This window comes from Vespa mandarinia, chromosome 6, assembly GCF_050613455.1.
Source record: "Vespa mandarinia isolate Hongniang chromosome 6, ASM5061345v1, whole genome shotgun sequence".
NCBI classification, from domain to species: Eukaryota; Metazoa; Arthropoda; class Insecta; order Hymenoptera; family Vespidae; genus Vespa; species Vespa mandarinia.
Genome location: NC_140815.1, coordinates 6,368,645 through 6,384,023, shown reverse-complemented (window position 1 = coordinate 6,384,023; position 15,379 = coordinate 6,368,645). Strand labels below are relative to the sequence as shown.

The 15,379-nt window shown below is 34.0% G+C and overlaps 1 protein-coding gene across 5 annotated transcripts in view; it reads right to left on the bottom strand.

Annotated features, from left to right (window-relative positions):
• Positions 1-15,379, bottom strand: part of LOC118440794 (uncharacterized) — a 166,672-nt gene that overhangs the window by 133,064 nt on the left and 18,229 nt on the right. For 4 of the 5 annotated variants that reach the window (XM_085657750.1, XM_085657749.1, XM_035864349.2 and 1 more), the window contains one exon: positions 207-1,290. In XM_085657750.1, coding sequence (XP_085513876.1) covers positions 207-339 — 133 coding nt within the window. In that variant the 5' untranslated portion in view covers positions 340-1,290. Of the gene's footprint in view, positions 1-206; positions 1,291-6,206; positions 6,389-15,379 lie in introns of all 5 variants that reach the window. The other variant, XM_035864346.2, reaches the window with a different exon arrangement.

The following is a 15,379-nucleotide window of genomic DNA, read 5'->3' as shown; positions in this document are numbered from 1 at the left end:
AGAAGAAGAAGAAGAAGAAGAAGAAGACGAAGAGGAGGAAATAAGGACGAAAGAAAAATCAAAACTGATAACTTTAATCGAAGCTTTGTTACAATTGGAAAAGAGAAGAAGAGAATTTTATTCAACTGTCGTATAACCTTAAAGCTTGAGCTTAAAGGACGAAGGAGATTTGTAAAAGGGAAGAACACAAAAGAATTTGTACTTACTGTGTCCGCCAACGTAGATCGGCGTCCACGTGACCTGAGAATAGACCAAGGACGCTGTTGCGAGGAGTACAGCACCAAACCATAAACTCCAACGCGCCACACTCGTTACACTAGTGTCCTTATTCGTCGCCATCTCTCTCTCTCTTTCTCTCTCTTCTTCTCCTTCAATCAGTTCTCCGCCTCAATATCATCTTTCTTGGCTCCTCGCACACTCTTTTCCTCTTTAAATTTTGCTTTTTTGCTCCTCTTCTTTTTCCTTTCAACTTCCAAAGAACCACAACGTAATCGCGCTATGTCACTATATCTCCAGCGTTCTATGTCAAAATAATGACATAAGTAGCACACGATATCACCTATGTCATTATAATGATATATATATATATATATATATATATATATATATGTATACAGGTTTATTTTCCCCTGTCCTATACTCCTCTCGTCCTATTCACTTTACGCGAAACTTTTAGTCAATGAATATATAACGACCCGGCATAGTATTTGTTTGTTTCTTTTCTTCTTTTTTTTTTTCTTTGTTTTTTTTATTTCAACAATCCAATACGATCGATCGAGTATAACGAGCGGAAATAGTTTGATTTACATCGATGGAAATTTTATGAGGAAAAATTTGCATTCCAACAGTGGACGGTCTCCTACATTCATTATCTTCTCACAGATTTTATTTCTTTTTTTTTCATGAATGCCAAAATATATTCTTCCTCTTGTTCTTCTCCTCTTCTCGAAAGACAAAATCATTGGCGTCAAGAGCGTCCATAAAGTACTAACAGATCCTTTCGATTTCTTTCTTTTCTCTTTTCCACTTTCAACGTATTCTTCTTCTTAAGGTCAAATTACGTATCGTAGAAGAACCAAGAACTTCTTCTTTTTCTTCTTCTTCTTCTTCTTCTACTTCTTCCAATTCTCTTTATCTTATTTCTTCTGTCTCTAAGTCGTTCTTCTCCATTCTCGAAAGCACTCACTACATCCGGCACTCGGTCTTTATCCTATTGCCTGCCTTGTTATTCGGTGGCTTTGCTGCCCAGATCAAACGGAAACCTTTTTCCAAGGGGCTTGGAGGATTGGTCTGTAACAAAACAAGAAACCATTTCATTAGAGACATCTCTCGTTCGAAGCCCGATCATTAAGAGATTAATCAAGAATAACTATATTGAAAGGGAGAAACATTCTCACAAAATGGTCAATTATGAAGAACCCGATTAGAATTATTTGATATATATATATATATAACGATATAAAACCTTTCTTAAATTGTTATCTATATTTACGTTTAATTTATACGAATGAATGTTATTTAATATAATTTATTATTTAACTATTACCATGGATATTATTTAACGTAATTTTCATTGTCAAATTAATTAAGAGTCATGCAAATATTAAATATTATCTTTTGAAGGACACATTCGACAAAATTACTTTATTATATATTTATATTATATATTTAAAGTCATTAGATCGAAAGAACGTAGGAACAAGAAAATAAATTCTTCGAATGTTCCATGATGATAAATAATATAGAGCGTAATTTAAAAAATTCTTTAACCCTCCTTATCAAGAATTTTTTCCATTTTCCATATCGAAGCAATTAATGCTAATTCGATCGATCGGCAAGGACAATGCAATGAGAAATATAAAAATATCTTGAAAGATAAAAGTCGAATAAGAAAAAGAGAAAGAAAAAGGAGGAAGAGAGATAGAGAGAAAAAAAGAAAAAAAGAAAAAAAGAAAAAAAAAAGAATGAAAAGATCAAACCTTGGTCCAATAGTAATTACGATGGTTTCCGTTTGGTAAAACGAAGCCGATGTCAAAGTAGGGAAAAAATCCCGATAAAGGAGGGATCAGCAGTTATAAAGGTGTCAATAGCACAAAGGCTGGTTATACATTTTCTCTACCTTTTCGTTTTCCCTACTTCCTTTCTTTTTCTTTCTTTTTTTTTTTTGATCCCCTATTCTTTTTCCTCCTCCTCCTCCTCCTCCTCCTCCTCCTCCTCTTGCTCTCCCTACTTTCCTTTTTTTTCTTTTTTTTTCCTTCGAACCACTCTTTCCCGGTTTTCGTTCGTTCATTCGTTTGACAATCTCTTTCACAATGTATTATAGGAAGAAATAAAAGAACTCTCTCCCTCTTCTTCCCTCCCCCCTTTTTTGTCATTATCATCATTCTATACGACAACACCTTTAGAGTTAGTAAAAAAAAAAAAAATATATATATATATATATATATATATATATTAATGCTGGACGAAAGACTAAAAGGTTAAATTTGTCAGAAATTAAGTATACGACTAAGCTAACAGTCTAGTAGTAACATCAGTAACAGTAGTTATGTTAGTAGTAGTAGTGGTTTGATGATGGCACACAGCCGGGGCAGCGTAAATAACGTTTTCAGAAGCAGAGGGATAATTATCTCGCTACAGCTTCTACTGGGCTAAAACAGATTCTCCGTATACACGGTGACTACTACCTTTTTTTCACGTTTCCTACTTTCTTCTTCTCTTATTGCTCTTCCTTCTCTTTATTTTCATAAAGAGAAAGAGAGAGGGAGAGAGAGAATGAGAGTACGAAGCTCTCCATTTCTCTCTCTCTCTCTCTCTCTCTCTCTCTCTCTCTCTCTTTGTTTCTGTTTCCGTTTCTGTTTCTCTTTCTCAACTCTCCATTTATATGTAATCACTCATTCGAGTCTTTTCCGTATTTACTTGGTATGAAATTAAACAATTTACGTACTAACATAATCAAAGTTTATACTAAATTGTTTTAACCAAAATATCTGATAGATATATACCAACGTCGATTTTTTTCTTCTTTTTTTTTTCTTGTTTTCTTTTTTGTTTTTTTTTTTTTGTTTTTTTTTTCTCTCGATCATTCAATCGAACTTTTAAAGCTTTCGCCAATTCAATAAATGTCATTTGAGTCAACAAGTGATATATTATGATCGTTGCTTGACTACTCAACATTAATTAGATCGGAGTTGATTGATTAATTATATGACCAAGTTAACTTGATGCTATTTATGATCATGGGCTTCGATGTTACATGGTTTTCGATAATTAAGCATAAGCAATTAATTGTGCGAATTTGATATTCTCGAATGTCTTTCTAAAAAAAATCATGAAATAATCAGAGATATCTGCATTGTATATATATGTGTTCGTGTGTGCATTTATATATATATATATATATATATATATATATATATATATATATATATATGCAGTTGTTTCCGTCGGATGGATGCACTCCAAGCAATCAGCGTTTTCATGGGTTCGAGTTTCGACGATATCAAGGAACCAATCTAAATGCGGCGAGTTGCGAGAAGGAAATCATTTTCGTTTGACATATCACATGGAACAATACGAATTTATATTCGTATGATACGATATATTATAATGGAAATAAATTCAACCGCATATTATTACTGTACAACAATATTCACGGGAAATAAATTCTGTTGGTGGTAGAATGTTATGACAAACGTAGCTGAGTTTCATGAATGTTACTTACGACGTAAACATTATTCCCTTCTCATGCTTCGTTCATAATATTAATTTTCCTTACACATAAGTATTATATTTCGTTTATTACGAAGAATACTTTTAAATATACTTATCTTTTTCCATTCACATAATAGAATTTCTTTCTTCCATAAGACACGATATGATAAAATGACAATGCATTCGAACGGATATCTTAGGTCATTCATTTTCTCTTTGCATTTTTGTTTCTCTTGTAAATTTTTCTTCTGTTTCTTTCTCTTTTATTTTCTCTTTTTTCCTTTTTTTCTATTTCTTTTTTCTTCTTTTCTTCAAAACACGGTAACACGGTAAGATCAACTTGCTTTTGTGGGATGTTTTTACAAAAGCAACCATATGCATTCAAAATAATTAACAGAGTGATTTTAAGATACAGAAAAAGGGCAAGGATTTAAATGGATATAATTATTTTGTAAAATTTGCTAGATTCTCTTATTGTTCTATCTCTTTTTCTCCCTATCCCTTTCCCTTTATTTTTTGCTTTTCTACCATATTTCTATCCTTATCCCTTCTCCACATCTCTCTCTCTCTCTCTCTCTCTCTCTCTTTCTCTCTCTTTTTTCAATTTTATCATTTTCTTCTTTTCTATCATATTTCTCTCTCTCTCTCTCTCTCTTTCTTTTTCCTTCACACGTATCTGTAGCTTTTGATTACTTTCTACTTTCCTATCCAGTATAGCTGATTCTGTAACTGGGCGCACAATTACCGTATCCACGCAATCAGTCAGGTTTCTCGTAGCAGCATGGATGTTTACCAGCCGGAACGTAGCACATTTAGTTTCTAATGGACCTTGGCGACGAAGGATAATGATACGTTCGTTCCGCGGCTCGGTGCAGTTTCACCAAAATGTTCCTACACTGATACGATTTCCTCTTGCATCTCTACCTCTCTTGCATGTCTTCCTGCCTGTTCTAAGCATCAGACAATATTTGTTTTTCACTCTGTCGACTACTGCAAACTCAACTCTATGTTTGCCAAAGTGGAACTTTCGATAGTATGGCATATCATGAAAAGACATTTTCATTTCTATAAAATACACTGTGATACTATTAAAATGTAACAGATCCATTAAGAAAAAAAAAATGATTGAATAATCCTTTTGGGTTTTATGTATAAAAGATAAAAAAATTTGTTTAGTTAACAATTAAAAAGTGATTTATCTAGTTGACTGATTACCGAAAATGTCGATATGTCGAAGAATATGAATGCATTCAAACTTTGTTTATATAACTATGTACATACGTATATACATACATACATCCATATATACATACATATGGATAAATATTTCGATATACGAAATACGCGTTGCTGCTTTCATTCATATGAAGTTAGTAGTGCAGCTTTCCCGTCACCTATGAGAAAGAGAGAGAGAGAGAGAGAGAGAGAGAGAGAGAGAGAAGAGAAGTTCTCGTAGTTTCACGAAGTACTTTTAGGATCGTGTGGTTAAGTGTCTGACGAATAGCACACGAGGGAAATTACAAAAGTCTCATTCGTCGGTTCTTCTCATTTTCTCGATGCGTCGTCATCCATTAAAAGATCTCGCGACTTTCAACGATAATCGTTATTTTACACGATTCCTTTGTATGCAATTGAAAAAAAAAAAAATAATAATAATAATAAATGAAATTAAGTATTAACTTTCGAACAGGACGTAGGGAATCCTAGGGTTACGAGGAAGAGAAAAAAAAAATTCTAGGAAGGAAAGAAAAGTGAAAAGAAAATTATAACAATAAGAATGAGATCGTAGAGCGTGGGATTAACTAGTGAATGAAAGAAAAAAAAAAAAAAAAAAAAAAGAAGAAAGAAAGAACTTCGTAAAAAAGTGTTCACTAAAGAATATACGATATATTATCGACGCGTCACCGAATTTTTCCTCGAGATAATCCTACGATTTTTCGTGTATTCTTCTTCAATACCGTAAAATCGTAACTCAACCAGTGTCGATGGTATACGATTTCAAAAGCTTGAAGGTATTATTTATAACCTCTCTGCCGTGTATTCTCCAACTAGAAAGAACTCCCAACATCGATGTTACGTATCAATGAACTAACACGTATAAGCAATGAAACTTTACGAAGTTTTATTTATAAATGGGAGAGAGAAAGACCGAGAGAGAGAGAGAGAGAGAGAGAGAGAGAGAGAGAGAGAGAGAGAGAGATAACAGACAAAAAGGAAAGTAATGAAAATTAATAATTTCATTTTTACGAATTTAACAACCGTGTAGGATAATTTTGATTTTACTACGAGCAACATGAATATTCTTTTTATCTGTCCTTTTTTTTTTGTTTCTATTTTTGTTTTTTTTTTTCTTTTTTTTTTTTTTTTTTTTGGTCGGTGCTTTCGAAACACACACACACGCGTGCACGCTCTCGCGCACATATGATACAAGCACGATTTATCATCGTGACAATTTTGGAACGAATATCCTACGGTATACTGGTCTCTCATACCTATTGCCATCTCTCTCGTACTCTTCGCAATATCCCTTGAGGCTTCTCACGGACCAATCATCTTGTTCGTGAACCACTTCAAACTTGTATCTATGATTAATTGAATCCTTCTATAGATCTATACGCGTATGCAGGCCAACTTCTATCCTGGGATTAAGATACAAGTTTCTTTACGAGAACGTCTGTAAGAAGAAATACGAAAGGACTTTTATCGAGATCGATAACTTTTCAGGGTGATCTCATCGAAAAAAAAAAGTGACAAGAAAAAAAATGATCGATCTTAGTGAGTAATGATTTATACTAGAGGAAGAGAGAGAGAGAGAGAGAGAGAGAGAAAGAGAGAGAGAGAGGGCGAGGATGATAGAAAAGATAACGAAAACACAGGAATTGTAACGCAAGAAAAGAAACAAGTTATGTATGTATGGTTTTTTCGAGGAGCAACGACGACAAAAATTTGTTCGTTGACGAAAAAGACAAAAAAAGAAAAAAAAAAAGAGGAAAAAAAAAAGACAAAAACAAGAGAAAAGAAAGAAACACGCGTAAATATTTATTACCCGCGAATTTATCGTGCAAAAATTTCACGTCCCTTTTATTTCTTTTCGTTTGCAATAAAATGAAACACTTCCGACGGATCATTACGCAGCCTTTTGTTCCACCACATGTATCGAATAAATGGAGAGAAATAGCGAAGCGAAAAGAGAAATCGAAAAGGGTAAAAATAAAAAGAGAAAAAGAAATGGAAGGCAACGCGCAAGCTCGAGTATCTATATTTTATCCACTCTACCATGTGAACACAGACGGCTAGGAAGTGCGCACGGCTGTCGGATTTTTACTGCTCGTAAACCTTTTTTATGGTTGCCCATGGCTTTACATACGTATGATCTCGACTCCAAGCGTTGTTGTATCAGTCGATGTTTCAATGAACGCAATAGCTCTCATGCATACGTTACATTCATATTTTTCTTTTCTCGTTTCCTTCACTCAAATCTATCAATAGTCTTGTTTTCTCATTTCGAAGGGATCATCTTTACGTTTTCTCATTCGCGAAGAAGTATCGTACAACGTATTATCGTTTTTCATATTATTATCAATTTCAAGCGACATCCTTTATCCAGATATATATATATATATATATATTTTTTTTTTCTTTTTTTCTTTTTTTTCATTCTATATACAAAAATAAATGACAATTTTACAAACGACTCTTCAATATTTTTTTCACGATTATTTTAACCCATTCACCGCCATTATGGTCTCCGATGTACCGTTACTGAGTGACTTTACATCACCCGATGTTTCTTTTATTTATATCACGTTTTTGTGCAATTCAATACTGCAACGCAATTCGGTATTCTATTATTCTCTTTTAATATACGATATCGTCGAAATACATTTTTTCTTTTTTTTTTAACGATCAATGCGTTAATTAGAATAAGCTTTTTACTTTTCGCATATAGATAACTCTATGTCAAAATTAATACTCAACTCCATAATTACACAACGTATGAATGACACTCATGTAAAAATGAACTATTACATGGATGAAACAAGATGTCGAATGGGGATTTAAGGAGTGAATACGTAAAGGGTTAAACGATGCGATATCTTGAAAACACGTAATCCTTAAGAGAGACATTGGAGTAAAGGGATCGTATCAGTGGTCTAAAGCTCTTGGATAAAGGTCATCTCTTATTCGAAAGCTCTTTCGACTCTAAGTTCTTTTTTTTCTTTTTCTTTTTTTTTTTTCTAATTGGACGCCGTTCAGTAACCGCTGAATAAGAGTTGGAAATGGAGCTTCGTTGGATATACTTGGCGATCGTTTAAAGGTGAAAGAACGATATGGGGAAACTTCTATTCGTTCATTCACTTTTTCTTCTAGGATCTTTTCCTTCCCTTTTTCTTTTCGATGATAAGAAACTTGAACGTCCTTAGAAACGACCTAATCAAATTCCATTTCGCATGAGAAAGAGATAGAGCGTAAGAGAGAGAGAGCGTGAGAGAGAGAGAGAGAGAGAGAGAGAGATATGAGTCTTTGAGTTGCATTTGGTAATTCGATGCGACGATGGACTCGAATATCGATGATATAAGCGTAAGTAGAAATTGCATTCTCTCTTAGAAGTAGATAGAGTATGTATCTCTGATGTTTCGAGCTATCGAAATCGGTTTGGAACTTGGTCTACCTAACAGCAATTCAATCAATACGGAAGGAGCGGTTTGAAACTTAGAAAGCCGCGGTAATTGCGCCCGTTAACTTTTGTTGATCCATCGAGAATAGGTACGAACGAGAGAAGAAGAAGAAGAGAGATGGAGAAAGAGATAGAGATAGAGATAGAGAGAGAGAGAGAGAGAGAGAGAGAGAGAGAGAGAGAGAGAGAGAGAGAGAGAGAGAGAGTGACGCATTGAGTTACGCGAGAGTATCGTTCTAAGAACTATCTGCTTGCAAGAGGATAGCCCAAAGATCTATCAACTTGCCCCGGGAGGATGCTTCGAATGCGAACAAACTAATTTACGAAGAACCAAAGTCACTGACTTCCAAAATCGAACTTACTACTTTCTAAGTTGCTTTAATCCTTCTTTTGGATCTATCAAAGAAAACTATATAATAAATGGTTTACACGTTTGAGAAAATAATGCATGCTGCTTAAATAGTCTAATAATCAGGAGTAAGAAACAAGGAAAGAAAGAAAGAAAAAGAAAGAGAGAGAGAGAGAGAGAGAGAGAGAGAGAGAAAGAGAATTCTGTTGATTGGACTTAATCGATAAAAAAATAGAAATTTCTTAAAGAATCGAGAACACCTTCGATCCGCTTAGAGAGAAGAATTGCCTTTATTTTCTTTCTCTCTCTCTCTCTCTCTCTCTCTCTCTCTCTCTCTCTCTCTCTCTCTCTCTCTCTCTCTCTACTCTTTTCGTTTGTTCAAAAGCTAAGCGTTGATCTTCGGCTTAGTTAACAATGATACTTAAAAGTTTCAATAGACGTTTATCTTAGAAAGCTTCGTACACTTGGAATCCGTTGCGACCAATTACTAAGTTTCTCAAGGAATTATTGTTATAATTTCTCTTAACTGTTTATATCCGTAGAAAATTATCGTTCAACAGAGATTTGTTTTGGATCGTTAATAATTATTAAACCCTCCAGGGGATGTTAATTATCTTGTCTCGTTTCTACGTTCTCGTTCTTCTTCTTCTTCTTCTTCTTCTTCTTCTTCCATTCTTTCCTGGTCTCCTTCTTATTCTATTCTTAGAATTCTCGAGACGGGTAATAATAATCACGATAGAACATCACTAACATCCATTGTAATTTCTACAAACTATCAAGGAATCTATTACGTTCATCTATATGTTCGTTTTACGATAAAGGGTTACTCTAATTACGTTAAATACGTGTGTATATTTGTAATAACGCTGTGTTAAGGAAAGTGTCGACGTCTACAGGTTGATGACGTGTCCCTTACTCGCCATGACGTCGAGCACATTCTAACGTTCGAATATTCACCTAACGAAGTTTGTATATTAGCTGACAAGAACTACGGACTTTACCGTAAAGTTTCTCCTGAAAACGGGAAATTTAAACGACGTTATACCACCGACCCATTGTGTCTACGTGTCCGTGGCATAATACTCCTTCAGAGTTCAAAACATGCTTACCAACGTTTTCGAACGAAATCCTATTTGTATTTCCTATTGTGGTTAGTACTGATAGAAGGTAGTACGTATTCCAAAAGTTAGAGAAAATGAAATAGATATAGCCAGGGAAGTATTTACTTTGAATAACGTTACATCGAAATAGGTGATATTAATCGACGAGTATAAAAGTATTAATATCGAAAGATATTTAATCTTTATTATATCAATTTCTATTGTATCGAGATAAAATGTGATATATTTTTATTATTATAATTTTACGTTATATTGACTTTTATTATTTTTTATTTTTTTTTATTTTACTATTTGACAGATTATGGAAAGAAAAATCATTGATCGTTGATCGTTAAGATCAAAAATAAGAATGAACGAAAAGTATAAGAAAAAGTAAACGAAGTTTTGAGGAACGACGATAAGCTATTTAATTCAAAAGGAAACTTTTTTCGTCGTACAACTAACGTATGTTAATATCACGCTAATAAAGTATATCGTATCCCTTTTACTTAGTATTGCTTCTCGTTCCTGAACTCAGCACGATCCACCAAATGATTTCGAATTCATGCTGAGTTTCGAGTTGACCGTTTTCGCTGACCAACGTTGAGAATCGTCTAAATTACGCGCCTCCTGTTACATCATACAACTAGCCTATGAGAAATCCCGAAATCGATCACGTTTCCTACCTTACAGATAATATCACCAAATGGAAAGTAAAAAGAAATGGAAAAAAATTTTTCCGTGAAAAATAATTCACCATTGAAAAACGTGACGCAAGGAATATAGGAAAAGAAAAAAAGAAAAAAAAGAGAAAAAAAAGAGAGAACTGAGTTTTAAAAGTTTTATTTAAAATACCACCAATCGTTCAGACCGAACGAAAGTGACAAATTAATAAAAAAAAAAAAAAAAAAAAAACATTGTATTACAAACTGAAGCGAATATAAAATTGTTAACTAATCGTAAAATCGTCAATGCATTGCTCCTGCAATTTTTAATTAAATTATAATTAATATTCTGGATTTTGAAAGATAGCGAGAGTGATAAGTAAGATCGAACGATATATATATATATATGTAGAGAGAGAGAGAGAGATTGTTATTCTTCTCTAAATCTTTAATTTAAGGGTAAGCATCGTGAGAAGTTACATTTCATGGTAACATTCGATCTCAACAAATATGAATTCCGTGCTGTTCTTACTGATAGTAAGTACACGAGAGTACGTTTAGATCCTTGGTGAGAGAAAGGTGTGTATGTGTGTGAGAGAGAGAGAGAGAGAAGAGAGAGAGAGAGACAAAGAGACAAAGAGAGAAAGAGAGAGAGAGAGAGAAGAGAGAGAGACAAAGAGAGAGAGAGAGAGAGAGAGAGACAAAGAGAGAGAGAGAGAGAGAGAGAGAGAGAGAAAGATAGAAGGTTCTCTCAACAGAGTGGAGCGTACTACGTGTGCGTGTACGGATCGTTAAGCGATACGAGGAGTGCTGTACGTGCGACGATTCCGGAAAGAGCGCTTATCTCCTCGTGCATCCCGCTAAAACGACGGCTTCGAACCGATTGTTTATCGATAACGTAGTATCATGGCTACGATCGCAAAATCTTCCCAAAAGATTTTTCTTCTTCACGCGATATCTACCGATAAATTCCTATCGGAATAGAAAAAGAAAATTGTTACATCGTGCTTCAACAAAGATTATATATAAGAGAAATAGACAATGAGAGAGAAAGAGAGAAAGAGAGAGAGAGAGAGAGAGAGAGAGAGAGAGAGAGAGAATAGAAACGAAAAGTTTTTTTCGTCGAAGAGAATAAAACGAAACAATGATAATCGTCGGATAAATACAAAAAGAATTTTCCGTCACTTTTGATCGTTGATAAAGCACGTCCTTATAAATCTTCATTCGGCTGATATATAAAAAGACAAAGGATAATAAAAAAAAAAAGAAAGAAAAAGAAAGATCATTGATAGATTTGTAATATATATATATATATATATATATATTTGTAATATATATATATATATATATATATATATATATATATAGAATTTATATAGAATTTATATAGAATTTATATAGAATTTATATATATATATATATAGAATTTATATGTAGAATTTATATGTAGAATATATATATATAGAATTTTTATTTATTTCATTTATGAACATTCCTTCTATATATATATATATATATAGAAGGAATGTTCATGAATGAAATAAATATTAATCTAAATGATTTATTCGTAATATCGTGTAGAAAAAGAAAGAAAAGAAAAAAAAGAAGAAAATAAGAGAAAAAGCAAATTTTTCAAAAACAAAAAATAGAACAACATTCGTAGGTTCAATCATTAAATTTCTCATTTTCTCTTGATAACGTATAAAACGTTTTTAACGATATTTTCATATCTCTAAAAACGAAAATTATTCCCGATTTTGTCGTGGTTTCAAGTCACGTGGACGGGGAAAAGCTTTAGAATCGATGCAGTGAAATGCATCGAATCGTTGGACTCGTTTATAATGCCAAAATTGTATGTATCGCATTCGAACATTCGATCGAGGTACTTATCGCAGACGTATGACTTCGATAGCAAACGAACGATAAAACGTTCGAACACGAACATCACGATATTTTGCATAGTTTCGGAAGCAGGCGGAAGCGACGCGTACTGTCGCGACACGAATTGTGCATAAATATTCTAACAGTAGTGATAGAATCGTTCTACATACATATGGTACGTTTGAGGACATGCGATCATACGTGTCGGAATATTCACCTATGGTCAGATAAAATGTCCAGTTAGTGGATGATGATAAAGTGAAAAATAAAAGAAATTAATAACAAAATGATCAACCGAAAAGAAATTAATTTTCATTTTCTTTCGCGCTACTTCTCACTCTTTTAAAATTAAATATTATACATACACGCATATCGATTACATCAACGACGGTTCTATGATTATACATGAATTTATAATATCCGTAATAACAATAATAATTATAGTAATAATAATAATAATAATAATAATAATAATAATTATAATATTTATTAATTCGATAATGAGAACTTATTAATGATTCGTAATTATAAAACTCTCACGGTAGTGGAACAACCGATCATACCATGAGGAAACTATAACATTATTTCGATAAACGTATAAAGTAAATTGCAATCATCGATGAAATTCGAAAATAAATCTTCTGCGGTATGATCATTTCTTATGAATTTAATTTACAACAATTAGCATTCGCCTTGATTGGATCAATCAATAATAATCGTGCAAGCTTGAAACTTCGTTGTCATTGATTTCTACGAGATGATTTTATCGTGTGAGAAATAACAAATGATATATAAATTGTACGTAGTCGATGGATTTTCAAAAAAAAATTGATCAAAACAATAGATTGTGTCTTGTTAATTTCTGTCGAAAAAATCGAGGATGATTCTGTCTTAAGGATTAAAAAAATACTTACTACGTAATGGATTAGAAAAGGATCGTTCAAAAAAAAAAAGAAAAAAAAAAATAAAGAAAGCAATGGAAAAAAAATAGAAGGGGGAGAAAAAGAAATGAAAGAAAAAGAGAAAAAAGGTTCATGACGAAAAAGAGGACGAGAGGCTATCTAATGCGATTTTGATGCGGGTTCTCTCTTACTCGAGCAGTACGAACGGTATATATGGCCTGCTTGGAATATATTATACTGGAAATAATGTATTTCTTCTCGCTCTATACATAGAGGTTACCGGAACGTTATACGTGGAAATGCGACCGGCGACATTTCGATTGCATATACGAGAGCATATATGCGGATCTGAAATCCCTCGAGATTCAAGAATTACATACTTCGATCTTTTCGCTATTCCCTTAAAACGACACACTACTACCCTGGACTTTCCAGTCCATCGGCTTTTCTTGTGTCTTCTCTTTACCCACGAGAAAAGAATAGATTAATATTCAATGAATGCTCGATATATCCTTTGATATACCATTCGATCTCTTGTTATAACCTTCATTTATTATTTCAATTATAATTTATTTCTTTAACCCGAGTACGAACTATTGTATATATGAGATAGACAATGGGTGTAAGTGGAATATCTTGTTTTATGATATAAAAAAGATAAAAAAAAAGAAAAAAAAAAAGAAAAGCTCCTGAGTAAAAGTTGGATGAAGAGGGACAAGGGAGAAAAAGAAAAGAAAAGAGAAAAAAGGAAGGAAAAAGAAGAAACGAGAAAAAAAAAAGAAAAAAGAAAAACAAAAAGAAAGAGAGATAAAAGTAGAAAAAGAGACAGAAAAAGGAATGAAAGAAATATGAATAAATAGAGCAAAAGGAAAGATGACGAGTCTGAATTACACACTCGCATACGCAGTAATAGTAGTAATAGTAGTAATAGTAGTAGTAATAGTAGTAGTAGTAGTAATAGTAGTAGTAGTAGTAGTAGTAACGTGCAGATGAAAATGACGTTTTCTATGTATCTTCACTGAACTCGTAAACATGTTGGTATGCGTGAGCATAGTTGTGAGGGTTCAGATCTCATGGGAGCATCGTAGATCATTATTTAGTATACCTTCCACGGCGGTCAGGTGGTGGAAAATGGTAGGTGAGAGAGAAACACACTTGGCCGTGTGTGGATTGGGATCTCTATAGAAAATGGCACAGGCGAAATGCTGGAACGTGGTATCACGAATTACCTCTCTTGATGCTTCCTCTTTTTTCCTTTCTCTCTCTCTCTCTCTCTCTCTTATACACATACACACGCGCGTGCGCACTCGCTTTCTCTATCTTCGTTTTCCCACAACCTCGAATGAAGGCAACATCAACAGTAGCAGCAACAGTAGCAGCAACAGTAGCAGCAGCAGCAGCAGCAGCAGCAGCAGTAGCAGTAGTAGCAGTAGCATCGGCGGCCGAACTCACCTTGACAAGGATTTATTATCATCGATGTGGCAGCGACATAAAACATGATGAATCGAGTTCACTTCGTTCGTATGCCCGTCACGTGACGTGGGCTAGGATGGTCAGAAAGAGAATGAAAGGAAGAGTGAGAGAGAGAGAGAGAGAGAAAGAGAGAGAGAGAGAGAGAGAGAGAGTGATGTGCGAGGGAGAAGACTGAGAGCTTTCTAATACGTTTTAATTAATCGTCCTCGGATTAATTTGTCATTACGACTTGCCACTTGCCCTTTCGCCCGTCATATCGATTGCCACGTCTCACGATTCCTTCACCGTGCTAGTTTCCCACGATTTATGCCACGTACGTACCTACGTACGTACGTACGTACGTAGGTACGTATGCCTCGAACGTTTATGTTTCTCGTATGAACGATGATGCCGGGAAGCATTGATGGAAAATTATGATATGTATACCACTACGCCATACACATATGCATACTGTAAACTCTACAATCGTTGAATGCAATATCGTTAACTGTAATTACACAGTCTTCGCAATTAGTTTAATAACGTATGCATGTGTCCAATGAATTAACACCGACTAATTTTCATCAGGAGCTAATTTCGAAGATAACGAAATCGATACTTGAAAAGGATCGATAATA